A 26,426-nucleotide genomic window follows, 5' to 3' on the forward strand; every position below is an offset into this window, starting at 1 on the left:
TTCGGCATTTTGCCTTCTATTATATCATGTTCCTTACCCAGTATTAATACAGACTTAATTGTGATAATCTATAAATCATCTATACACATGTACATTCCACAACTGTGCATCTGTGCTATAATTTCCCCATAGTGAAACATTTGAATTTCTCTAGCTTCTAGCTTCCTTAACATCCTGTGGTATATCTTGTTTTGATTTCCCACATGGCTTATGGCTTCATGATCTGTGCTCACATGCATATTTTGGTGACTCATTCAAATCTGTATGAATGTTGAAACTCCTCCCTCTCTACCACATTCACTCTCTCTTCTAACTGCAGAATTCCCCTTTTTAATAATAAAGTATGTAAAGTATGTATACCTATCAATTGTTTTTGCATACAAATAAAAGCCATATCTGTACATAAGCACGATTCATGCATGAGGCCCATGTGGGAAACAGCAGTAGTTCTACAGATAAGTAATAAGGTGCATTCCACCTGCAACATCAGTACCTTGGGTATGCCTTGGGCCTTCAAAATAATTGCAGACAAGTATCAGATGTTAAAAACATAAAAACTGTTATGTTGCATTTACTCTGCCTTCAGGACAACATACTATAATGCATATGCATAGTGTATGATTCTAACTGTACATAATCAGTTCACTATAGTCATTTGGAACACTGTAAAATATTCTTTAATTGTTATTTCACAAATATTCACAAAAGTATTGGTGGTTCTCCAGTATAACTATGTTAATATTCAAAAACATAGTTACACATAATATGATTGTGTGAAGCTACAGCACGTCTGTAATAGTATTTTTCTATATGTGTGCACATCTATGTGTGTGCTGAGTTGTTTTTTCTTCACTTAACATTTATAATAATGGTTATTAATTATTCAGACAAACCAGAAAAAGCCTGGCTGGTTTGGTAAGTCCCCAGATCTCTGTTGTTCTCCTACTTCCAGGCGGCAGGTAAAGTCAACAACCAGCCTGACAGCTTCTACTGATACTGATGTAGTGTTACCACTGTGTGGTTATGCAATTGTAACAGCTGAATGCATGTTTTTTAAATTAAATGTTTTTTAAAAATGCCCCTCATCACTGAAACAGACAGATGATGGATTTGCTAGTTTTTTTTACTAACAATGCAATAAAAAAACATGTTAAAATGTTTCTCTAATCGTTTGCTGATGTATTCTCTTTGTTCTGCATCTTGTCTTGTCCATCCATCCATGTCCGCTTATCTGGGGCCGGGTCGCGGGGGCAGCAGGATAAGCAGGGCATTCCAGACTTCCCTCTCCCCAGCCACAACGTCCAGCTCCTCCTGGACCCCGAGGCGTTCCCAGACCAGACGAGAGAGATATAATCCCTCCACCATGTTCTGGGTCTTCCCCGGGGCCTCCTACCAGTTAGACGTGCCCAGAACACCTCTAACGGGAGGCGCCCGGGAGGATCCTTACCAGATGCCCAAACCACCTCAGCTGTCTCCTTCCGACATGAAGGAGCACCGGCTCTACTCGGAGCTCCCTCTGGATGTCTGAGCTCCTCACCCTATCTCTAAGGCTGAGCCCAGCCACCCTACGGAAGAAGCTCATTTCAGCCGCTTGTATCCGCGATCTCGGTCTTTCGGTCACAACCCAAAGCTGTGTGACTGCGTCCGTACCAAGATGTTAGCAGAAGCAGTTAAGAGTTTGACAGTTTGCATCAGATCAAAAATGTTTAGCAATTAACTAACTAGAAACCTGCATCTGTCTCAGATTACTGCATATTAAAATAAATAGCTGTATCTCTTAAAGGGTAATAGTAACTTGACTCTGACAATCTGACAATTGGCAACTACTAAGTAGCAAGGTTATTATAGTTAATGAAAACTAACGAAATAACCAAAACTAGAATTGAAAAAAACATTTTCGTTAACTGAAATAAAAATAAAAACCGGAGTTTAAAAAAAACAAAAAAACAATAACTAACTGAAACTGTATTGTATGGTTACACAACTAACTAACACTACATACATACTCTTCTTTAGACACTTTATTTTTATTGTATTTCATTGTATTTTTATATTTTATTGCTTGAAGTATGCCTAGGTTGTTCTTTTTATTTAATTGTGCTGTTATTGTCTCTGTGTGTAATGCTGCTGCTACGCTGTAATTTCCCAGCTTGGGATAAATAAAGTATATCTATCTATCTATCTATAACTAACTAAAATTACAGTGAAAATGTCCTTCGTTTTCGTCTTTGTCAACTTTTTTCATATGTAAACCTTTTTGGTTGATATGAATCTGGTTTTATGACTTAATAAACTTATTGGGGCTGAGATGGATAAGACAAAGGAAATAAAGGAAACATTTACCTTTTTGAATCTGGCACCCAACAAAAAACAAATTACAAAAAAACTAAAACTAACACTAAAACTAATAAAAAAAACTAAACTAAAACTAAGCATTTTCCAAAAAATAAAAACTCATTAAAACGAACTGAATTTGAAAACAAAAAATCACAAAAAAATGAAAACTAAAACTAATGAAAAATCCAAAACTATTATAACCTTGCTAAGTAGTTCCGGTTAAAATGTCTGTTCACTGTACTGATGATCCTAATGCACCGGCTGACAGTAACTATAGCAACAGGGACTATTGTAAGTCTTTTCAGTGTTGTCTTCAGAGTGTTGTCCTTCTCTGCCTCGTCCTCTGAACACAGCAGGATGGAGCCGTGAACACACACAAGGTCCCTCTGAACTTACTGGTACACACTTTTGATTGTGAAAACTTAAAATTTTGATTGTAAAAATGTATTTTTTGGCAAGTGGCCATGTGGGTTATTGTCATATTCAGTATGTGATCATGACTCAGCACAAATCACAAAGTTTGTCCACCTTCTCAGACTAACTTACTCCAGTAAGTAAGTTTGGGTCTTCAGAAATCTAAATTATATTCAAGAATGAGTAACTGCCCTACAAAGTCTAACTGCAGTAACTACACAAAAGGTAAAACTGAGGAAAACTGCTTTCAAGTTTTTTAACGTTTTTTAACTGGCCAGCCAAATGGGTTATAGGTAGATAAGTGATATGACACTTATTTCTACATGTATTGATGATGTCATTTTTATGCTCAAAAATCATTTTACAATCATTTTACATACAATTTAATTTTTGACCTTCGACCCCAAAAACGTAGTTACTGCATCACTGTAAAAGGTTTTAATAGTAATGCAGAAACAGAGTACAGTAACTATAATGTTGCTGTCTTCTTTCAGCTTTTATATTTTATTTTCAGTGAATAAACATTTTCAAATTGATTTTATTATAAGTGTGTTTAAAAGTGTTTAACAACTCTATTCAAAGATGTGCAAATTTTAGACTTAATATTATAAAGAAATGTTATATTTTAGTCTTAATATAACTTTATCTCACTTTTTTACTTCATCACTGTCTAGATAATAATTTCCCTTTCAAATAAACTTATAATCTATATTATTTTTATGTTTTAATTAGTATATATATCCAAAACAGACCATGGTAATTTTTCGATTTTGTGGTTTTTATATAATTATTTCTTTGAAATAAAGCAAAATTGAAATCTACAAATGTGTCACAAGATAAAACAGACATCAAGGAGTTAATTTTTAGTTAGAACTCAATTTTGACCAACAATGTAGTTACTGCAGTTAGACTTTGTAGGTCAGAGTAGACCACTTGTGTTTGACGCTGGTCTGTGAGCACTATATTGTTCCACATAAAACTAATTTGATGTGTAAACCAGTTGGACTAACTTTGAGCTTGAGTCAGTTGTTCAGTAAAACCTTCTGCACATGATGCCACCTGCCACGCCTGCAACATCTGCTTCTACAACTAACCTGAGCAGCAAAGCACTTTCAATAAATGGGGAAAATTCTGATTGTGCAAAATTTGGCACAAGTTTATTTATAATCAAAATTAACACAAACTAGATCACATTTTGCCAAGAATTTCAGTGCAGATATATAAAAACATTCATACTAAATACACTGTGACAAAAGTCTGTCCTCTGTGAATTGTGTCCGATTCTCCACACACAAAAAGAGCAGAACAGCATCATGTGCTTGAGGTGGCCAGTTGATAGGCTTAAAGTAAAAACTGGTTTTTACACTTACAATAAATGTTACCACCTCATGACATCACTATTGCACTGCAAAAAAGTTGTGTCTAAAAACAAGATAAAAACACTAAATCTGGGGGGAAATGATCTTGCTGCATGGACAGATAATTTACCTTGACAAGATTTCTTAACCCTTAACCCAAATTTCAACCCTAGAGAATTTTGGAGGATATTACTACAGCCAGAATGTGTAAAAAAAAAAAACACACGGACCCGGGGGAAGGGGGGTAATATTTTGAGATTTTTTTTTTACAAGATTAAAGTGGCAAATCTATGAGAAAAAAATGTTCAGATTTATGAGATTTAAAGTGGTGAATCTGCGAGAAAAATAATGCTTTCCCCCCACTTTTTTCTCGTAAATCTGTGACTTTTTTCTTGTAGATTTGCCACTTTAATCTAGAAATGTTTGCAACTTTTTTTCTCGAAATATTACCTCCCCCCCGCTGAAGTTACCAAATATGGTTCTTTGCCTGATAAAGGGTTAAATTAAGATTGTTAAATCTAGAAATAAGCATGTTGAACACTTAAAATAAGACATTTACTCTTAAAACAAGATAAACTATCTAACACTTCTAAATCTGAAGTTTTTTTTATCTTGGTGAAAAAAAAATTGTCAGGTCACTGCTCGGGCCAGTTCATCGCTGCTGGCAGCTTTAATTTATCATGTTTTAAGAGTTAATTTCTTATTTTAAGCATTCCAACATGCTTATTTCTAGATTTAATAATATTAATATAAGAAATCTTGTCAAGTGAAATTATCTGTCCATGCAGCAAGATCATTTCCCTCAGATTCAGTGTTTTTATCTTGTTTTTAGACACACCTTTTTTGCAGTGTGGACATTATGAGGGAAGTCCAGAGGATGGACCTTTTGCTAGCCTAGCATTAAATTACTAATATCTAACAACACGTAATCACTAACTCGGTTGTGTTTCTAATAGAGTACACACACTAGCACTCACACACAAAACCACCTAGAGACAGATTAGCTGCGATCACACAAAAAGAAACAGAACAAAAGAGGATGCAGGCACTTGGAGGACTGCTCCTCAACACAGGAGAAACAAAAACTAATGTTAGACATGTCTGATTTTGCAAAAAAATCTAGTGGTTATGTCATTCAGTTCTAAAAAAATAGATTTGTTTTGCTTGTAATTATTTTTAATGTATCTTTCAAACATGTTCAGGGGTAGTCCATCTAGTGTCCCTGTTGGAAGCACAGAGGACATATGGGAAACAACAAAACAAAATCTCCTGGTAATCAAAGCCAAACTCAAGGTCAATGGTGAAAGTGGAAGCATCAGAGAAGTGCAGAAGACAACGACTGGACGATGAACTGTGACGCCACATCAACATGCTAGGGCAAACAGGAAGAGATCTAGAAAAAACAAAACAAAAAGAAAAACACAACAGGGAGACAAACATAGGTTAAACCACAATGGAACACAGACAGGAGAAAGAAAAGTAATCAAGAATGATCATCTGTGTGGTGTTGATTACACTGTCCCACAAAGTCTAATTGCAGTATCTACGCAAAGGGTTAAACTGAGAAAAACTGCTTTTAAGTTTTGAACGTTTTTTAACTGGCCAGCCAAATGGGTTATAGGTGGGTAAGTGATATGACACTTATTTATACATGTTCTTCATGATGATTTATTTGACCTTTGACCCCAAAAAATGTAGTTACTGCACTCTGGTTTTGCTGTAAAAGGTTCTAATAGTAATGCAAAAACAGAGTGCAGTAACTACAATGTTGTTGTCTTCTTTCAGCGTTTATATTTTGTTTTTAGTGAATAAACATTTTCAAATGGGATTTGAAAAATATTTCTGCATTTTATGTAATGTTATGTAAAGTAATGTTATATTTTGGTCTTGATATAATTTTATCTTACTTTTTTACTTAATCACTATCTATATCAGTGATTCCCAACAGGGGGGGCCCGACCCCCCCAGGGGGGCGCCAAAGATCCACAGGGGGTCGCGAAGCCCTCTTGATTTTAAGGGATGTAATAAATCTAATGTGTTAAATAAAGATGACATACATGACTACATTAAACGTTTATTCATTTATTTAAATAGAAAAATCACTATAGAAAAGTTTAAAAATAAAGGCTATATTGCGAGAATAAGGACATGTGTAACATCCCTCCTGCAGTATACACAGGTAACCTCACCTAGCGGTAACCTCACCTAGCGGTAACCTCGCCTAGCGGTAACCTCACCTAGCGGTAACCTCACCTAGCGGTAACTTCGCCTAGCGGTAACTTCGCCTAGCGGTAACCTCGCCTAGCGGTAACCTCGCCTAGCGGTAACTTCACCTAGCGGTAACTTCACCTAGCGGTAACCTCACCTAGCGGTAACTTCACCTAGCGGTAACTTCACCTAGCGGTAACCTCACCTAGCGGTAACCTCACCTAGTGGTAACCTCACCTAACAACAGAAACACAGAGCTAATGGAAAAATGGCGAACGTCAGGGAGACGAAAATGTTGAATATCTCAAAAACAAAAAGAGAGGGTACCATGAAAGTCACATTGAGTTCAGCTTCATAGAAGCAATGGACAATGGGGGGGTCGCCAAAGTTTACAATGGTAAAAATGTGGGTCCCTCAAGAAAAAGGTTGGGAACCACTGATCAAGATACTTATTTCCCTACAAAAAAACGTCTTGTTTTCACTATTTAACACAATGAAGGAAGAAAAGGCCACACTAAGTGATCTGCTTTGGTTTTATGTTTAAATTTGTATATATATACTTACTGCTGTCTGCTTTGGTTTTGAGTTGGATTTTGTAGTGACTGCAATTTTTATATCATTATTTCTCTGAAAAAGTAAAGCTGAAGTTTAAAGTAAAATTGAAATCTTTGTCACAAGATAAAACCGACATCGAGGAGTTCATTTTTAGTTATAACTCAGGCTTTGTAGGGCAGTACAGTCTAAACACTTAACAGCCAGTGTTACACTAGGGTCACCATGCCAACCCCAGCACTGTATGTGCCTCTTGCTTTATATCTGGCCCATGTTAACAGCATAGAGCAGCCACACAGCTCGCCTAACAGCTCGACTGAGGTGCGGCGAGGCTGCGCGACAGCTGCAGCCAATGTAGAAATTAGCTTATTTTTCTCCTAGCTGTCACATACAGGGAGAGGGAGGCAGTGTGGCCCGGGCATCAGGGACAGAGTGAGGACAAGCCACATGCTACTAAGAACTTAGGTGAATGACGACAACAGCAACACACACTAAATAAGATGCCAGCACAGAATCAGCGACAACATGCAGATCACAGCAGGCCTCCAGAGTCCTGAACCAGCAGCTGGAGTCCAGCAGACATCTAACAGCTTCTCACATATGGAAGCTGGAGTTTGCTACTGGAATTATTTCTTCCTGTTTGTTCTATTCAATTATTATACAGTGTTAACTGACATTTAAAAATACAATTGAACACATAAAAAAGTAAAATGCTTCACCCAATATGCTGCTTCAGACAGTAATGATATTAATAAATAGTACTAGTAGTTTTATTTGATTATGTATTAACCCTTTGATGCAAAACATATAAACACCTTCTAATGCACAACATGGGTCAAAAATGACCTGCATTAATCTCCCATGTTCTTTCATGCTGCTGTGTGTTTGAATATCTTTTTTTTAAATTTTTATAACAGATCATTATATCCATTTTTCCTTTCATACTTTATGAAGATAAATAGTTTTTGTATTATTTCATCAAGTTTACACACATGGGTCAAAAATGACCTTGTGCACTAGAAGCATAGTGATACAAAAAGTGATTCACTAAATTAACAAATAGAGTATATGTGTAACTATGTTTGTCTTATTTTTAAGGTTTAACTTTAAAAGAGTTGTTAGAACCACCAGATTACATTGGAAAATCACATATTTCAACATTTGAGACTTATTAGAGCCACCAAATAATAATTTCCATTGAAAAAAACACCACTATTTAACAAAATAGGATAGTTAATATTTGTGTCAGGTTTTAAATTTGTGATTGGTGAATTGGTGACAACATATAAATACCTTCTAATGCACAATATGGGTAAAAAATGACCTTGTGCACTAGAAGTGTAGTGATAAAAAAGGGTTTTTATTCAAAAAGTAAATTTAAAAAAAGGATGTATGATGATCAAAAACAAGTTATTTGAGGAAAACCTGCAATACCGAATGATGAAACTAATTTATTGCAAAGATATAGAACATAAAAACATAGTCATTTTAGAGCCATGTTGTGCATCAAAGGGTTAACTGGCATTTAAATATACAATTAAACACATGAAAAAGTAAAATGCTTCACCCAACATGCTGCTTCAGACAGTAATGATATTACTAAGTAGTACTCATAGTTTTGTTTTATCTGATTTATATACATTATGTATTAAGCATCACAGCTTACCAATGTGCAAATATTGCTATTGTTTTTTATCTATTAATGTCATTTTTTTACCATGCCAGGCATTTTTTCTACTTATTTCTGTAAGATATGAAAATCTATTAGCAGACTCTCAAAGCAGAGTTGTCCCATCACCGTGATCATCATGACAGATTTTTAAGTTACATTACTGTTGTAGGTTCGTACAACAGAAATGCAACTTTGACAACGATTAATGCTTTAACTCTTTATGTACACTTTGATGGATTAAACCAGTTTAGAAAGTTCCTTTAGTTTGCATTTGTTTTTAATGTTATAAAGAAATGAATGGAAGCCAATGGCCTCCTAGAACATGGTAGTAAGGAAGGAAAGGGATGGGGCTGAAACTACAGCATTCACTGGAAAATGGTCAGTAAAAGTGTAACATTTTGATGATTTGAAATTAAGACATGTTACTTTTGTATTTCCATTTACAAATTGAGGTTTTTGCCTGCTCCATCTGACAATTCATATGCCGTCTGTTGTATGTCTGACATCTTCAATTTTACCCACAAATGAAAGGACAAGTCTGGTGGTATCGTCTGTACTGAATCTGACCAATGTACAGAGGCAAAACAACAATAACCTCAAGAAGCTTAGATGGAGGAAAAGACACAGTCAAATGACGCCATATTCTTGGGGTACAGCTGCACCTGCCAACAGGCTCAACAGGTGGCGCACAACCATGCAACACATTGGTTCTGTCAGGCCGAGCACAGCTGATGAGCACCTGGAAGAAACCATGCGTGTCTGCTGTAGCCCTCCAACAACACAGCTGCAGTTAAATGGCACATATGTTGTACCCCAAGTAGAGGTAGACCGATATATCGGCCGGCTGATATATATCGGCCAATATTTGCGTTTTTTACTGGTATCTGCCGCAGCCCATTTCACTGAGCCAACAGCAGGCAAGGCTCGGTGCAACATCTGCCATTCTCTGGTGAGCTGCTGCTGATACCAGAAAAAAGAAAAACACATCAAATATGTGAATCATCTGAGGCGCCACCACCTCCAGGCCAAAACAACATACACATTGTTTGCTATCCAACTGTTAATATGTTTTGTTTGTTTTGTTAATAAATGTTTCTGGGGCAGCTGTGGCTCAGTTGGTAGAGCGGGTTGCCCACCGATCAGAGGGTTGGTGGTTCGATCCCTGACCATGGCAGCCTACATGTCGAAGTATCCTTGAGCAAGATACTGAACCCAAAATTGCTCCCGATGCTGCGTTCATCGGTGTGAGAATGAATTCCCAATGGTGGCAGGTGGCACTGTTTAGGGTAGCCTCTGCCACCAGTATAAATGTGAGTGAACGGGTGAATGAGCGCAGTCTGTAGTGTAAATCGCTTTGAGTGGTCACAAAGTGGCTAGAAAAGCGCTATATAAGTGCAGGTCCATTCTTTTTTTTGTCTAAATTGAGACTTGTGGGGCATCCCGGTAGCTCACACTGGTAGAGCGCGTACTGAGTCATTAAGGCTGAGTCCTTGCTGCGGCGGACCCGGGTTCAAATCCGGCCTGAGGTCCCTTTGCCGCATGTCTTCCCCTCTGTCTCCCCCTTTCTATCTGTTACTTTGAATAAAGCATGAAAAATGCCACAAAAATAATCGTAAAAAAATAAATTGAGACTTGTGTAACATTTGTTATCATCGTGTCATTTTTATCATGTAAATAGAGGGAAAAAAGCCAATATCGGCTTCAAGAATCATATGACATCACTGACCCAGTGTCTTTTGCTCCTTCAACTGCCAACCCTGAAAGACCTGATCCCACTGCTAAATGCTTTGGTCCCAAGACACTTCTAGTGCTATATAGAACTGACTAAATGGACAGTGTTACACAAAACACAATCACACATGCTTTTACTGTGACTCTGGACTGTGATTTAATCTTTGGACTTACTTTTAATACTAGTTGTAGTATAAGAAATACGCCCAGGACTTCACCTGGCATTAATTTGTAGACAACACATAAGATGACTACTAATTCACATAGACAGACATAACCAGCCGACATGTTGAAATTGACTTTTAGAATAAACTATGCTCCCTGTGTTTTTGGAAAATGAGTGATTTATTCAGATGAAGGCATGTATGACAGAGAGAGGCTTCTATAAAGTCTGTCGTAACACAGATAGATCCTATACACACAGTACATGCCACACTGACACGTAGTTCACATCACCAAAAGGAAACAATGCAAAACAAGCAAGGAGAGGACACACACCAGGAGAGCAAATGGAGTTGTTGGACTTTACATTTGTCTTTCAAAATAATTTAAATTCAGACAAATAATTTAGGCAATAAATAATTCCCCAACACACAGGGGAAGTATAAAACCTTTATAAAAAATAGAAAAGGCATCATAGTTTAAATATACATCTCAACAATTGTCTTGTTTTCTAGTTCTATTAAAACAAAACAAACAAAAAAACAGGATTTCTTCCAAGCAACTAACAGTTTTGCCTTGAGCAGTCTGACATTTAAATTAATTCTCCAATCACAGAAGATATCCAGTGAGAGACACAGTGGTGTAGCCCTCTGTAGATGAGCTAGCTGCTAGCTAGCAGGACAGCAGCTGAGGGATGTTGATGAACTTTAATAAAACACTTGGATTGAAGGCAGAAAAAAAGCTAAAATCCTAAAATGTATTTATACAAAGCATTATATCTGCATCAGAAAGACTCTTGGATATTAAGATGAGTGGAACAAGCCTATTCAGTTTGGTTTTTATTGCCAAACTTCCCAGTTGCTAGTTACAGCTGAGAGTTAGGCATTACCACTTCAGCCTGACCTCTGTTACGTTGCTCAGGGTTCACAGGAGAAGCACCACCAAAACATGCCGTGTTTAGTCCTCTGGAACAGTCTATACTGGAATAAATTAGTGTCACTAAGCTCCAGATTAAGAAAAATACAGTTAATACAATGATCACACTGCTTGACAGAAGTATAATGTCAATATCATAAAGGAATCAATTTCTGCTAATGATTGTATGCAGCACAACCCATACAAAAATGTGTAGCCATCTACCTGAGGCCACTGGATTGTAGGCCATGCAACAGCTGCAACACATACACACATCACACACATCACACTTATCACACACCTCACGCAGGTTTCAGTGGAGCTCCTCCTTATGAACAACGCAAGCTTCTGTACCTTACCTTGCCTTGCGACTAATTCCGATGTAATCACATGCAAGCACCCCATTTGGTTTATGAAAATGCAAAAGAAAACCTAGAAGTGATTTCTGTTTCCTAATCAAAATGTCCAGCTGCTGCCTGAGTTCATGAGCTTTAGGCTGAGTGTAGCTGGTGAAGGGGAAGGGGAACAAAACATAAAAACAGATGTATTTGGCACCTATCTGACTTGGCTGTCAATGTGCAACACATCCTAACAATCAACTCATATCTGTATTATGTACCACAGCAAACTGATAACATTTCAACTTAAATGAAAATACACCTGTTTCTCTTATTTGTTAAAAGGAAATCAAAGTGCATAAACCACAACATTACACAGGAAGAATCCAGTCTAGCCTGAACACTCTTGCATGTCGCTTCATATGACTGGTTGCTTGGACATGTTATCATGACCAGGAGAGGCAGCGCAGCAGACATCACCCTGTAATGCATAGACATGTTTCTGAGTGGACCAGTGTCGGTTATTCATACTTAACTTACCATAACACCACCCTGCCTAACTAAGTCTGCAGTGCCTCAGCACCTTCAATAAGGCTTGCTGTCATTCTTTGAACGCTTCAGCTGCACCTTCAGCCTCTTCATACCGATCTGGAAACCATTCATGGATTGGATGGCTGCCTGTGATGACACAGGGTTGTCATAGCTCACAAAGCCTGAAGGAGAAATACAAACATTTAGAAAGGCAATGTAAAATGTTCAATGTATAGTAAGTGATAGGGGACAAAATCTGCAGTCACACCCTGTTCGGTGCCGATGGAACCAGAAGTTCTGAACAACTAAAATCTAAGTATCAGCTTCCTTGAATAGCAGCCATTTAGAAAAGAAGGGCTGGACATTTTTAAGCTGTTAAGAATAAGAATAATAATTTCTCCAAGAATGTTTTTTTCATCTGTGAAAATGCAAGAAAGACAGGTGAAATTCTTTATTTTATAATAATTAAAGAGGGAACAAAGACACTCCCCCTCAAGCTAAAAAGTAAAAATAACAATCAGATGAGCTATTCTGTCCTTTTAAACATAAAAGGGTAAAATGCTATTTAATTTGTAACTACGGCAACCACAGATGAAGTCATGGGTAGGATGTAGCGCGTGGGAGGATAACGTTATTCCCACTGCTTTTTTTCCCACCCATCCGGTGGCCCGACCGACCAGAGGGAGCAACCAAGATCACTGCATGTTTTTGTGAGAGGTCCCTGTAAGGGGAACCTCGGGGACAAGGGGAGAACATGCAAACTCCACACAGAAAGGCCCTTTTTGCTGACCCTAACCAGCCCCACGGTGTTGGAGACATGGAGGTGGGGACACGCCTCCAATGCCCACAGCGTCGCTGGCGGGAATCGAACACAGGACCTTCTTGCTGTGAGGCGAAGAAGGTCAGGAACAACAGAAAAACGAAAAAAAGACCCTCTCAGCCTAACATGTGGTTCCATGGCTATCTTTGATCCAGTGTTTGTAGTTCTACTTACTATACAAGTTCTGTGTCAATGGGGGAGAGGTGATGGGAGCAGATGAGGACACTGGAGGGGCAATTCCCACAGGACTTTAAGGATGCCATAATAGTGCCCTTGTACAAGCAGAAAGGAGACTACGCCCAATGTGACAATTACAGAGGAATATCCCTGTTGTCAATCACTGGGAAGATATGGTCTTGCATAATAATAAAAAAAATGGGTTGTTGAGCAGCATCACCAAATACTCTGAATGTCAGTGCAGTTTTAGACCAGGCAGAGGCACTGTGGACATATGCAGGGCTTGAAGCAGAAAAAAATCCTGTGCCTGAATTTTTTTTATGCATGGGGGGGACTCAAACTGTGGTAGGGGCAGGGGCGAAAAAATAAAAAGGGCCCATTCTGCACGACATGGGGCCCCACAAGCACGCAAAAAGCTCTGATGCATCATGTATGATGAAATATTAGCATTAAGTCAAAATGAGATCCAAATCAAAGTAATTAAAGATATGGTACTGAACCAAATCATCTAGGGGGGTCAGGGGGCATGCCCCCCCGTTAGAAAATTTGTACATTTTTAAGTAAAATGCATCTATTTTGTGCACTTTGAGAGCTAAATGAGAGCAAACATCTCACATAACATTTTTCACAGTTCGGTGATACCGTATTATAGAATCCTGAGAGGGCACATCATCATAATTTATTGTATAAAGGGGCACCGTAGAGGGCAAGTTTTTTCATGTGTAAAGGGAAGCCAATAAGGCACTTTTCTCTCATTTTCACCACTCTAGAGGGCACCAAACAGGAAAAAGGGCACTAGAAGGGCACTCATTAAGACATGTTATTGAATTTTCTTGCGCTAGAGGGATCATCATCATAATTTATTGTATGAAGGGGCACCCTAGAGGGCACCAAATCATTTTTTGCATGTGTAAAGGGCAGCCAATAAGGCACTTCCTCTTGTGTTCACCACTCTAGAGGCACTTTAGCGTGCTTTTTCAACCATGGAGGCATGGTCCCTCAATCAGTCCACACGCATTTACCCCCGATGGCATAACATATTCTTTCTATAAGGATAGATGGTCAGATCACAGATCTTCCACGTTGGAGAAGCAAAGTAAGCTGTTTGTTGTTGTTGTTTACCTTATACACCGTTTATCACGGAATCTCGCGGTCTCCCGTATGGTCAGGATTATCGCGTGTTCTCGTTATCTCGCGTGTACACGGCTGGCTCGCTACGCTGCCGTTACGCGCCCGGTGGGAACTGACGCCGGGCAGAGGACGGAGCAAACCCGCGGCGGAGCCATTCCGCGCCCTGTGGAAATGTGGGAGAGCGCACGCACGGACCGTATAGCCGTGTTTCGACTACCACCGGGAAAGTCTCATGCCACACCCTCTCAAATGTCCGCTCACTCTGCGTGTCTCCACAACAAGTTAGCCCCCAGAGCGATTTAGAGACTCTGGAGGTGACGTATGGTTTTCGCCGTCGTTAACTGTGCACAGCAAATGATCATAAACAAAACAGCATGGATAATTATTATGCACACAGTCTCCGCTGATCATAAACATGGTGATCGTGAATTAACGGTACGTGCTAACTGCGCACAGAGTGTCTGGTGCTTGTTGTAAACAAACAGATCGCTGTTTCTCCTGCAGCAGCACATACACACTGTACTGCTACAGAGCTAACTGCCGCTAACGGCGGCTCTTCTTCACAAACCGGCCTCCGGCTCGTTAGCGGGCCGTTAAAAAGAGTAAGAAGGAGTCGCTGGATTTGTCTCCAGTCACTTTCTTGAGAAATAGTACTGACGTGGGTCTAAAGCACGCTCGCCGATGAGCCGCCTTCTTCTTCTCCAGCAGGCTATACGCTGTCCACCGTAATGCTGCCCTCCCCGGTCATACCCAGATCTAACTATAAATCCTGAGCCGGATTTCCGGCACCGTGCCGGAGGTCTTCAAGCCCTGCATATGTCTTCCATACGACGGCTACACGATAATGCAGAGAATGGAACACGGACTTGTACACGGTTTATATCGGTCTAACAAAACCCTCGACTGTCAGTAGAAATAGCCTTTGGAATATACTATCCAAGGGTGGCTGTCCAGTGACGATAGAAGGGAATGATGGCCCAAGTGTGTGGCAATTCTGCAATGTCTGAACCATTTCCGATGTCTAACGGCACAAAACAGGGTTGTGTCATGGGCCCACTGTTGTTTTCTGTAGTCTTTTCAATGATGCTTCACAATGCATTCCATGACAGCACCCAGGGCATCCTGATCCACGTTTGGATCGAAGCCTGTTCAAACTCCAACATCTTAAAGTTTTAACACAGGTCTCTGAACTTTGTGTACATGAACTTTTGTTCGCTGACATTTGCGCGCTTGTAGCATTACGCCCAGAGCATTAAGGACAGGTTTGCAACCACAGCCAAGTGCTTGACTTAACTATTAGTCGCAAGAAGACAGAAGTCATGCTGCAGCCAAGGCCTGCCTCAATCAGGAAATTCTAAATTAAAAAGACAGTTTGCAGAATCAAACCGTTAAATTATAGCCATTTGGATTAACCACTGTGGCTATCAAAAGGTCATCACTTAAAGTGGTCAACAAGTTCTACCTAGGAAACCAGGTGGCTCACTGTCACAGAATAATATGATTGATGATGAAGTTTCAGCTAGAATGGAAAGGGTGAGTGCTGTCTTTGGTAGGCTAACAGAACAACTGTGGGTTGTATGCGGCATTACACTCTCAACAAAGAACCATGTTTATCGTACTGTAGTGCTTACCTCCCTGCTCTATGACAATGAGTCCTGGACTCCATAAGGGCTGTTTCCACTACCGGGCAATACCCAGAATGAGGCGGGTCTCACTCGCCTAAACGCCCCGAATTTGAATACGAGAAGTCCGGAGCCGGCTTTTGTCGGGACTTTTTTAGTCCCTGTAGAAGAGCAGGGTCTTTTTTCTCCCCTGAAAACAGCCTGGTTACTGATTGGATAGAGCGCTAAGCGGAATGTGACGTAGTACTCTACACGACAACAACACACACCATTTGTAAAAACCAGCGAAGCAGTGTTCCCAACTTAGCGACTTTGTTGCTAAATTTAGCGACTTTTCAGACTCCCTTAGTAACTATTTTTCAAGAAAGCCACTGGAGACAAATCCAGCGTCTCCTCTTCTTAACGAGCTGCAGTTAACTACAGTTAGCTCTGTAGCAGTACAGTGTGTACGTGCTGCTGCTGCAGGAGGTGTTCACTTAGCGATCTCTGTTTGTTTACAACAAGCACTGGACACGCTTTGCACAGTTAGCGATGCCGGTTAATTCACAATGAGCGTGTACCATAGAAGCACCCGTCCTCGTGAGCGGGCGGCTCGGGTTCGAATCCGACTCGGAGCCCATTACCGCATGTCTTCCCCTCTGTCTCCCCCCTTCACTCTATCTCTCACTATCAATAAAGCCTTGAAAATGGCCAAAAAATATCTTTAAAAAAAATAGAAACCAAAACTAGGCTTAAAATTGTGACATTTCTGTCAAAATTGCTTGAGTCCACGCAATAAAAACATTGCCAATAAAACATGTTTGGAATAACTAGATCTTGATCTAGATATTCTGCGCTCCTCAGTGCAACTGAGAAGCCATGACTGAATGATAGAAAGAGCAAAGAACAGCCCAAAACTACTTGGGGTTAACATATATAATTACAGACATAAGCAATAATTTCAATACAATGCTGCAAGATTACTGAGGACTGATTGAAATAATTGATTTAACGTCTTATACACAGTTTTTTTGCATGAACTTACCAAAACACTTGCTGAGGTTTGTCTGTTTGTCAATGAAGACTTTAGCAGAAATGACATTTCCAAAGGGCATGAACATCTGGAGCAGGTCCTGGTCTCCAAATTCCTGGGGCAGGTGGTAAATGAACAAGTTGGCACCTTCTGGACCTGCCAATCAAATAGTCTGTTTTACCAAACATACAAACATTAAAGACAGTGTTGTTGTTGATCCTTTTTTTAACAAATGACCCAATAAATCTATTTAATTATAATTCTAAAACTAATTAATAGTCATTAATTTGTCCCATCTCCCAGGGCTAATGAGGTAGGAAAAAATGAATGTGGAAATCCATGTCAATATTAATAAACTGAGGAAATTATTAGGGTACCAACATGAAAGTGCCAGCGGCCCAATGGTTCAATGTAACAAAAGTGATCTGCTTACGTGTCAAAATGCTAAATGAATAGTCAGGTTTTAATAGCATTTCTGTGGCAAGGGCCCACAAAACTGTCACCATTCATTCAGATGGTGGCATGTAGGGGGTGGCACACCATGGTGCATAGCAATACTGTGCAGAACACAGCAGGCTATGGTTATTCTGCACACTTCTTCAGGTGCCACCTGCCACCGGCTATTTTGTATATCATTAACGCTCCACAACTGGGTAAGTGGAAATCAGTTTTTGACTCAGGTCTAGGATCAGCACCAGCTTGATCTAACTGCATGGGCAGTTCTTGTTCTCAATCTCCCATCAGAGCTTGCCTAGGGTTGACCATATTTCCACGCCACAGATGCCTGATTCTCTTGGCACAGCTGCATGTTGTTGCTTCATTCACTATCACGATGTGAAAAAAATGTACAATATATTATTGAATATTATATTTGTTTTACATAAAACCCTTACCCAGCACTTAAAATGAGTAAATGGACTGGAAGACACTACATCTGATATTTTCTGTAGTGATCCCAATTAGAGGTAGACAGATACATCGGCCGGCCAATATATTGGGCCGATATTTGCGTTTTTTTCTTGTATCTGCATCGGCCGATACGTGCGTGCGTTCGCCGATCAATTAGTCCATTTTACTGAGCCAACACCAGGCAAGGCTCGGTGCAACATCTGCCATTCTCTGGTGAGCTGTTGCTGATACCGGAAAAAAGAAAAACACTTTAAATATGTGGATCATCTGAGGCGCCACCACCTCCAGGCCTAGAACGACATACACATTGTTTGCTATCACTCTGTTAATATGTTTTGTTTGTTTTGTTAATAATTGTATTTTTTTTTTGTTCGGCCAATCAGCACCCGCGTTTTCTTTTGTAACATTTGTTGCCACCCAGTTGCCACTCGCCACGAAACGAAAGAAAGAAGTTAGACTGACTTGACCATGGATGAGGCTGGAACGGAATGGAAGTGCTGATTGTCCGAAGAGGCGTGTGTAGCCCCAATACACCTATTAAACAAAGCTAATTAAATCATTTAAATAAAGGTATTACTCTGTTATAATAAAGGTCTTCTGCAGTTGAGGTAGTTATGCAAAATACACCTTTTTATGGCTTTGAGCAGGTTTGACAAGCAAGTCCCTGGGTACAGAAGGTTTATCTGCGGGCGCTCTTAGCCTAGTCTGGATCCCAGTTTACCAACTTCACCTCTGCTTATCTAACATTGCTGACTGTGACTACTCCCTGCCTGCTGTTGTTGTCTGTATCTAGTAATTTTCGCCAGGAAGAAGCTGAACAGTCTGACTAAGTGTTGTAACAGTCTCTTAAAAGCAGCATCTCAATTTGTGTGGGACTTAATATGAGAAGTACCTGTAAAAAGCTGTAAACTTTTGAATTGCTAACAGTGTTGCTTTTTCCCTTTACAGGGCAGACTGGGTGCTGTCAGGGACTCACTACTGCCTCCCAAGGCACACCTGGTATTACAAAGAAAGGACAGGCTGGGGCTAGCTGGTTAACATGCTAAATTCAGTAGATATCTCTGCACCACACTAGATGTATTGCGAGAGTGTATATATAAAATAAACACTCTCTGTTGATAATGTTAGTTCATTTAGAATGCTTTAAATTCAACCTGGTCCACCATTCTAACTATGAAAATGTAATCCTTTACTACAGGTAGTAAATAGCAACACGATACATTTCTCTGGTTCACAGTCAAACTTTATTACAGTATTAAAAGATGGCAATATGAGTTATACAGTATTCTCTACAGTGTTATTATGAAAGGATAATAAACATGTAACCTGCATCTTTGACAAATATTTCACAGCATAAATATGGCAATAATTTAAAAAAAAGATGAAAACAAAAAACAACTAGTGATTTTCTGTAATTCTACAGTTATTCTAATATTATTGGTTGATTTTGGATATAGAGCAGGTGTGGTTTGAGCAGGTAGGATCAGACTTGGAGCGGGCGGCATTAGCTTATTAGTAACTATTAGTGGCACCTGTTTAGCCTGAACAGACACCAGAGGCAAGACATTTTGGAGACAAAAAACTGAGAAAGTAGTTGTCACACACCAGTTTGAAATGTATTTGCATGATTTTAACTTCACATCCACATAGAAGAAAAGGCTGGCCCACTGAGCAAATGGAAGTGCACCCAAGATGATCTGAGAGAGCTGGTCAATGGAAGCCAGAACATTGAGTCACTGGGCACACACACACACACACACACACACTAGATAGGAAAGGTTAGACTCAAGTTTAGGCCAATTATTTAATTATAATGCAACTATAATGCAACAATAAGAAAAGGTGCTAGGTTGCGGGCTTGCTCGCCTTAGCTCTTAGGATTTACCATGATTTCTGGGGGTTATCCAAGGTCCTATGTTCCCCATTTTTCCCAAAAAGGGTCCTATGTTCCCTTGTAGCAATACATACTGGGGAGAAAAGATTGATAGACTCTCAGCATGGCCAGCAAGCCTACCGTTGCATGCACAGCAGCTACTTTCTGCTTACTTTGCAGTTCATTGTTTGACTTTTTAAATAGGGTCAGGGTTAGGGTTAGGACTATTTGCCATGAAATTTGGTCGTAATGGTGGAAAAAGTAACAGACCGGGGAACATAGGACCCTTTTTGGGAAAAGTGGGGAAAAAGGGTCCTATGTTCCCCAGTCTCATACAAAGAGGGGAACATAGGACCCGGGGAACATAGACACGCTCCCGATTCCAGTTAGCAAAGCAGCATGACACTTCCCCTGTGGAACATGGACACAGTACTGTCCAGATATTTTATTTAGGTAGCAGCTTTCTAACTACATAAGCAAGTTACTTTGTAGGATCAGTTACTGCAGAGAGGGTGTCAAAGTGCTGTTGTGTAGGACACTGAACCAAGTGCTTCTGATGCACAAGTTAGCATAGCAGCCTCTGTTATCAGTGTATAAGTATGGGATTGTTGGCATGTGTTGCAAAGTGCTTTTGTAGACTAGAGAAGCACTCCATAATTTAGTCCATTTCCCAGTTAAGTGTCAGTGGCCTGCGGTGGTGTAAGACGGTTACAACAGGCCACAGTGCATGCTATAATGATGGTTCCTGGATGCCTGCATGCTCGTAGCTACATATGAAGCACATGCATGCCTGCACACGCACACACCATCACACATGGGCTGGTGTCAGTTTATTAAAAAAGCTTTGTTACCTTCTCCCTGTTCTTTTTTGTATTGTCTTTTCTTACTGCTATTTTTATGTTTAAAAGACATGACTACTTTCTTGGCTCAACTTGTTGGTCTTTACAGATTTTGGGCCAAAAGTAGCTACTGTATACCATATCTAAGTGTGTATCATGATCAAAGAGATATACCCAGCAATCATCATTGCATATCTGTATAAATCACCAGGACGATGCAGCGATTAGGTCAGGGTTGTAGAGCTGTGTATCTTAAACTGTCCATTTCTGTGACATAATGTTGTGAACTTTAAAAAAATGCACAAACCAACGTTGAAATAATAGGAAGACTAGCACTGTGCCGCAGTGCCTGATTTGATGCAGCCTGTAAGAGCGAACAGACAAGGTTGATCGTTACAAAGTGTGTTTATTTTAACTTCACTTAAACTGATATAGGTTATTAGGCTCCAGGCCTAGTACAAAGCTCAAGGCTCTGGGATTTAACACCTAACAGTGCATATATATCCTTAAATTACTAACAGGTGATTCCACCCTCATCCTTAACCCCCAGAGCTCCATTCTGGCCCCCTGCTGTACTTCCTGCACACCCACAACTGTGTAGCCACTTTTGACTCCAACGCCATTATCAGATTTACGCCAGTACCCCCTGAGCAATGACAATCTCATCTGATCTTGGAAGCAAAGCAAGGTCGGCCCAGTCTGTACTTGGATGGGAGATGACATGTGAATACCAGGTTATTAAACTGACGGTAAGAGTGTACATATGCAAAGACATTGTCAAACTTGGTAGTTTTCTCTGGACCCCTGCCAAATCCGACCAGTGCTGGCATGTTTAACCGCATGTCATTATTTCAGCTCTGGCTGTCAAGGTGGTGTCCCAATAATGTCCCAACAATGTGGCTTTGTAGATAACTGAAGGACTTTCTGGGGAAAACCTGGTCTGATTAGAAGACTCTGATGGCATTCCTCCGACTTTGGATAGGGCCACTCTTATATCTAGAAATCTGACCAAGTCAAAACTTCTGATGGCTACTTCCAGCAGGATAATGTGCTCTGTCACAAAGCTCAAATCATCTCAAACTGGTTTCTTGCACATTACAATGACTTCACTGTACTCCAATGGCCTCCACAGTCACCACATCTTTATCCAATAGACCTTTGGGATGTAGTGGCATCATAAAATCTGCAGCACCTGCGTGATGCTATCATGTCAATATGGACCAAAATCTCTAACGATTGTTTCCAGCACCTTGTTGGATCTATGCCACGCAGAATTATGGCAGTTCTGAAGAAAAAAGAGGGCACTAGCAAGGTGTACCTAATGTGGTGGTTGGTCAATGTATATAGAAGTTTTACACTTAGTTAGCACTTTTTTCCACAAAAGGCTACATAAATAGGTTGAGTGTTGCTCAGTTGATGAGCGGAGGTTGATGGTTCGATCCCTGACCATGGCAGCCTACAGTAGTAGTATCCTTGAGCAAGATACTGAACCCCAGATTGCTCCCGATGCTGTGTTCATCGGTGTGACAATGAATTCCCAATGGTGGCAGGTGGCACCGTTTAGGGTAGCCTCTGCCACCAGTATGAATGTGTGTGTGAAAGGGTGAATGAGTGCAGTTTGTAGTGTAAAGCGCTTTGAGTGGTCGCAAAGCGACTAGAAAATCGCAATATAAGTGCATGTCCATTTACCATTTACCATCCAAATAAAATTGAATTTAGTTTGATTTGAAGGTTTGCTGATGACATTGCTACGGTGGGCCTGATCACAGATTATAATGAAAAGGTACCTACCTAAGTAGAAGTAGGAGACCTGTTCTGATAGTGTCAGGACAACAACCTAATCCTGAATGACAGCAAGACAAAGAAGCTGACAGTGGCCTTTGGAAAGAAGCAGCGAAAGAACTATGCCCCTCCTAGTATCAGTGGGTCCACGGTGATAAAAGCACAAAAGAGACTGTTTTAACTTAGACAGCAGAAATTCTGGGAATTTCCCTATGTTCCCGGGGACGTATGTTCTATTTTAAGAAAAACGGTCCTATGTTCCCCGTTTTTCCCAAAAGGGTCCTATGTTCCCCTGTAGCAATACATACCAGGGAGCATATGACCCTTTTTCTGAAAAAGGGTCATATACTCTCCACTGTTGCGGGGTTAGGGTTGGCGTTAGGGTTAGGGTTGGCGTTGGGGTTAGGGTTGGCATTAGGATTAGCTCGAGACCTGCAGGTTTGCCACCCCTGACCTAATCTTTCCTCGTTTAGGTCTATTTGCATATGTGCGTCAAACAGCCCATAGGCTTACAAACGCCTATTTGCCATGGAATTTGGCAGTAATGGTGGAAAAAGTAACAGACCGGGGAACATAGGACCCTTTTCGGGAAAAGCGGGGAAAAAGGGTCCTATGTTCCCCAGTCTCATACAAAGAGGGGAACATAGGACCCGGGGAACATAGACACGCTCCCTTTCCTAAAATGCTGTGCATTTCTATTACCAAAAAGAATTGCAAGGGCAGTGTTGGGACAATGTATAAACACGACAGAATGGATTAAATTCAGAATTCAGAGTGTATATCTATAAAGACTAGTGGGCAGGCCAGTTTCAATCGGTTTTCGATGGATAATTTTTTCACAAAGGATTAATTATCACATTCTGTTTTATTTATGTTTTAGGCAACATTTTTGGAATTCGGGTTGTACAACTGCCTTTTCTCCCTGTTGAAGGAGAAAGAAAGAAGGTATGAGATACACCAGGCTAGCATTGAGAGGCTTATTAAGAACTTCTACCCTCAGGCAATTAGGATCCTAAATGAGGGCAATGCCTAAGACTGTTTTTTATTTTTTTATTTTTGCTTTACATTTATGGGGTTTATTCAGAAAATGATATGTATTTAGATGTACGGGATGCATGGGATTATTCATCAAAAAAACACTCATTCTTGATTATGAAGCAGGCAATTTGCTCGAACAGCTGGATTTCTAAGGCAAGTTTACATTTCTCAAGCTCAAGCTTCTCCTGTTCAATCTATAACTTCTCCATTTCCATTTTCACTCTCATAATTTCTTCCTCCAGCAGCACAGATTGGAGGTCCTGATCTCTTGCCCTTTGAACAGGTATGTTGCTGCTGTTTGCAGTGCAGTTGCTGTGTTTTCATGAGTAGTCCACAGCGATGAAGGCAGGTAGGGATCCTCTGCAAGAGATGCAGCTTTGTTAAAATAAAACTTGATTCATAAATGTGTGTACTCTTTACACAGGTTTATTACAATGACTATTTATCACTATTTCAAGAGGCCATGTTACCTTTATGACTGGTGTTTGTTGACTTGCATTAGATGTGGAAGAAAAACCTTTTCCAGCTTCAACTTGCTTTCTTTCCGTTAGGTCTACATAGCTGGCACTAGGTCCTAGCCCGTTGAAAGCTAGGGAGGCGTCTCCAACACATCCATGATGATAGTGCTGTGGAGTGAGATTGTGGGGGTCCCTTACCCATTAGGGAGTTCTTGAGCAGGCTAGAGGGGGAGGGATGCCTTCAACAGATAGGCGCTATTCAGGCGTGATTCTGATGGCAGATATTATTGGGAAAAATAATGTTTCTTTGGAACATTATAGCGTGTGAACATACATAAACCTGGAAATTAGCATTATATATACACTGTAAAAAAAACTGTTATTTTTACGGTTAAAAAACCAGCAGCTGTGGTTGCCAGAACTTTAGAGTAATAAATACGGTAGAACTTTTTTTAATATTACGGTAAAAAGATATTGGCACTGTTGATTTTACATTTAAGATTGCCATTTTATTCCATTTTTTACTGTATAAATAAAAGTTTTTCCATCAAAAGAAACGCTGTTTTTCCATATAATTGACAAGAAAATACTTTATAAATGCCACATAAATTAAAGATTTTACCATTAAATATTAGAACGTAGTTTTGGCTGATACATACATTTAGAGTGTTTCATTGTTACTGAAACTGAATAAACTCATTTATCATTTTACAGTCTTTTATTGTCATGGTTGAGCAGTTTTTCACCATAAAATCTACAGACATTTTTTACAGTGTATATGTTAAAAGTTTCTTGCGTGTGTTTTTTTCCCTTTTTGCTGTGGTGGCAAATATTTTGTCATGGAGAAACACTGCTGGCTCATAGGGAAACTCTTTTTTCACTGACCAATGTAACTCGCAATTTCCCTATCTCATCTTGGCATCAGGTCCGATCACAGTATTTTTTTCAGCTACTGGGTCACATTGTCTCTGTCACACAGGGGTTTTTGCCCACCAAGCTTGAATGCACATGTAAGTAGTCCAGTCGCTGCCGCTCGACTCTCCTCTTGTGTGTGTGTGTGTGTGTGTAAGAGCAGGTGCTGCCACAGGCAATAAAGGACAGCAAAACATATAATGAGACTATTCATGTTATTTCCTTAATTCATCTGCCTGAGGACCTAAGGCTCGCTGAATCAGTGAATTCTTTTCAGTCACTTCTCAAAACACATTTTTATAGACTTGCATTCATGTGATGTTGGTCTTTGTAACTTGTGTGGTATGTATGTGTATATATATATATATATATATATATATTTATGTGTGTGTATGTATATGTATGTATGTGTATATTTATATATATATATATATATATATGTATATATGTATGTATGTGTGTATATGTATAAATGTGTGTATGTATGTGTGTATATATATATATATGTGTGTGTGTGTGTGTGTATATTTATATATATATTTTTTTTTTCATTATTGGTTTCTTATTTTTGAGTTTTATCCATGCTTGTTCTGTCAAAGCACTTTGTGAATGCTGTTTATAAAGGTGCTATATAAATAAAGGTATTATTATTATTTATTTTTTTTTTTGCTTAGGTCACACAATTGATTATGTGTGCATGGTCTGTCTTACTGAATTTCCACAATCATATTTTGCCCACCACACGACCCCTGGGGTTCTATAGAGTATCATATGACATAAATTAAAATGAGTATGAGTATGACAGTAGAGCATACAGGAGGGCTAGCATTAGCACTTAAAAAGACAAGCCTCCTGTGAGGGACTTGAGCTGGTTTTAAAGTGGGGTTGACATCATGTCAGAGTGAAGGTTGTGACGTCTTACCGGTGCTGCGACTGTCCCTGGCTGATGCAGCAGATTTAAAACAAGAGGTGATGTCAACACACAAGCACACACACATCTCTACCAACCTGCCCACAACAATCTGAAGTCAAGTTAGGATTCAAGCATTAAGTACGCTTGCACCCAGTTGTCACTGTTAACTTGCTTTCTTTTCTGCAAAGTCTATGGCAACCTATTGAAAAGGTCAGTTTATATTTAAAAAAAGGCAAGTAAGGAAAAGTGTTTTACCCTACAACTGACATTTTAGCTTGCAGCTCTGGATGTTTTAGTTTTTAGTTTTGTCAATTTCACTCCAGAACTGAACCGAACTCAAACATTTTGAAGCATGCTCATGCAGTGGTAATACAGTAAACAGCCCCCAGCCCCCTCTGTTTTCTTTACAGCCCTCTCCTTTTACTGTACTGTTTGTCCCTTTCTTATCCCTTTTTTATGACCTCAGCCCACAGAACCCACCTTCCTTCTGGCTGCCTGCGGCTGAGACACTCTGCTGGGACAGTAGGCTCTGGTTGTAGAGGCTGGGCAGGGCGGCAGCAGCATACTGCTGGATGCCTGAGTAGGCTTGGCTCAGTGCTTCCATGGTGTTCCCTGAACCATTAGACAGGCCTCCGGAGCCAAGGCTGCCATTCAGTGCTGCCATACCTACATCACAGTTACAAAATCCAATCATTCCAACTGGCGCTGAGCTCAACGCAATA

The 26,426-nt window shown here is 39.9% G+C and overlaps 1 protein-coding gene across 6 annotated transcripts in view; it reads right to left on the reverse strand.

The window, feature by feature from the left end:
* Positions 1-4,963: 4,963 nt before the first annotated feature.
* Positions 4,964-26,426, reverse strand: part of celf1 (cugbp, Elav-like family member 1) — a 70,427-nt gene continuing 48,964 nt past the window's right edge. For 5 of the 6 annotated variants that reach the window (XM_059351250.1, XM_059351274.1, XM_059351266.1 and 2 more), the window contains 4 exons: positions 26,185-26,370; positions 16,993-17,136; positions 12,228-12,400; positions 4,964-5,502 (listed from right to left, as the gene is read on the reverse strand). In XM_059351250.1, the coding sequence (XP_059207233.1) occupies positions 12,273-12,400; positions 16,993-17,136; positions 26,185-26,370 (458 nt within the window). In that variant the 3' untranslated portion in view covers positions 4,964-5,502; positions 12,228-12,272. Of the gene's footprint in view, positions 5,503-12,227; positions 12,401-16,992; positions 17,137-21,499; positions 23,782-26,184; positions 26,371-26,426 lie in introns of those variants that run through there. The other variant, XM_059351282.1, reaches the window with a different exon arrangement.

The sequence above is a fragment of the Centropristis striata genome, chromosome 2 (assembly GCF_030273125.1).
Source record: "Centropristis striata isolate RG_2023a ecotype Rhode Island chromosome 2, C.striata_1.0, whole genome shotgun sequence".
NCBI lineage: Eukaryota > Metazoa > Chordata > Actinopteri > Perciformes > Serranidae > Centropristis > Centropristis striata.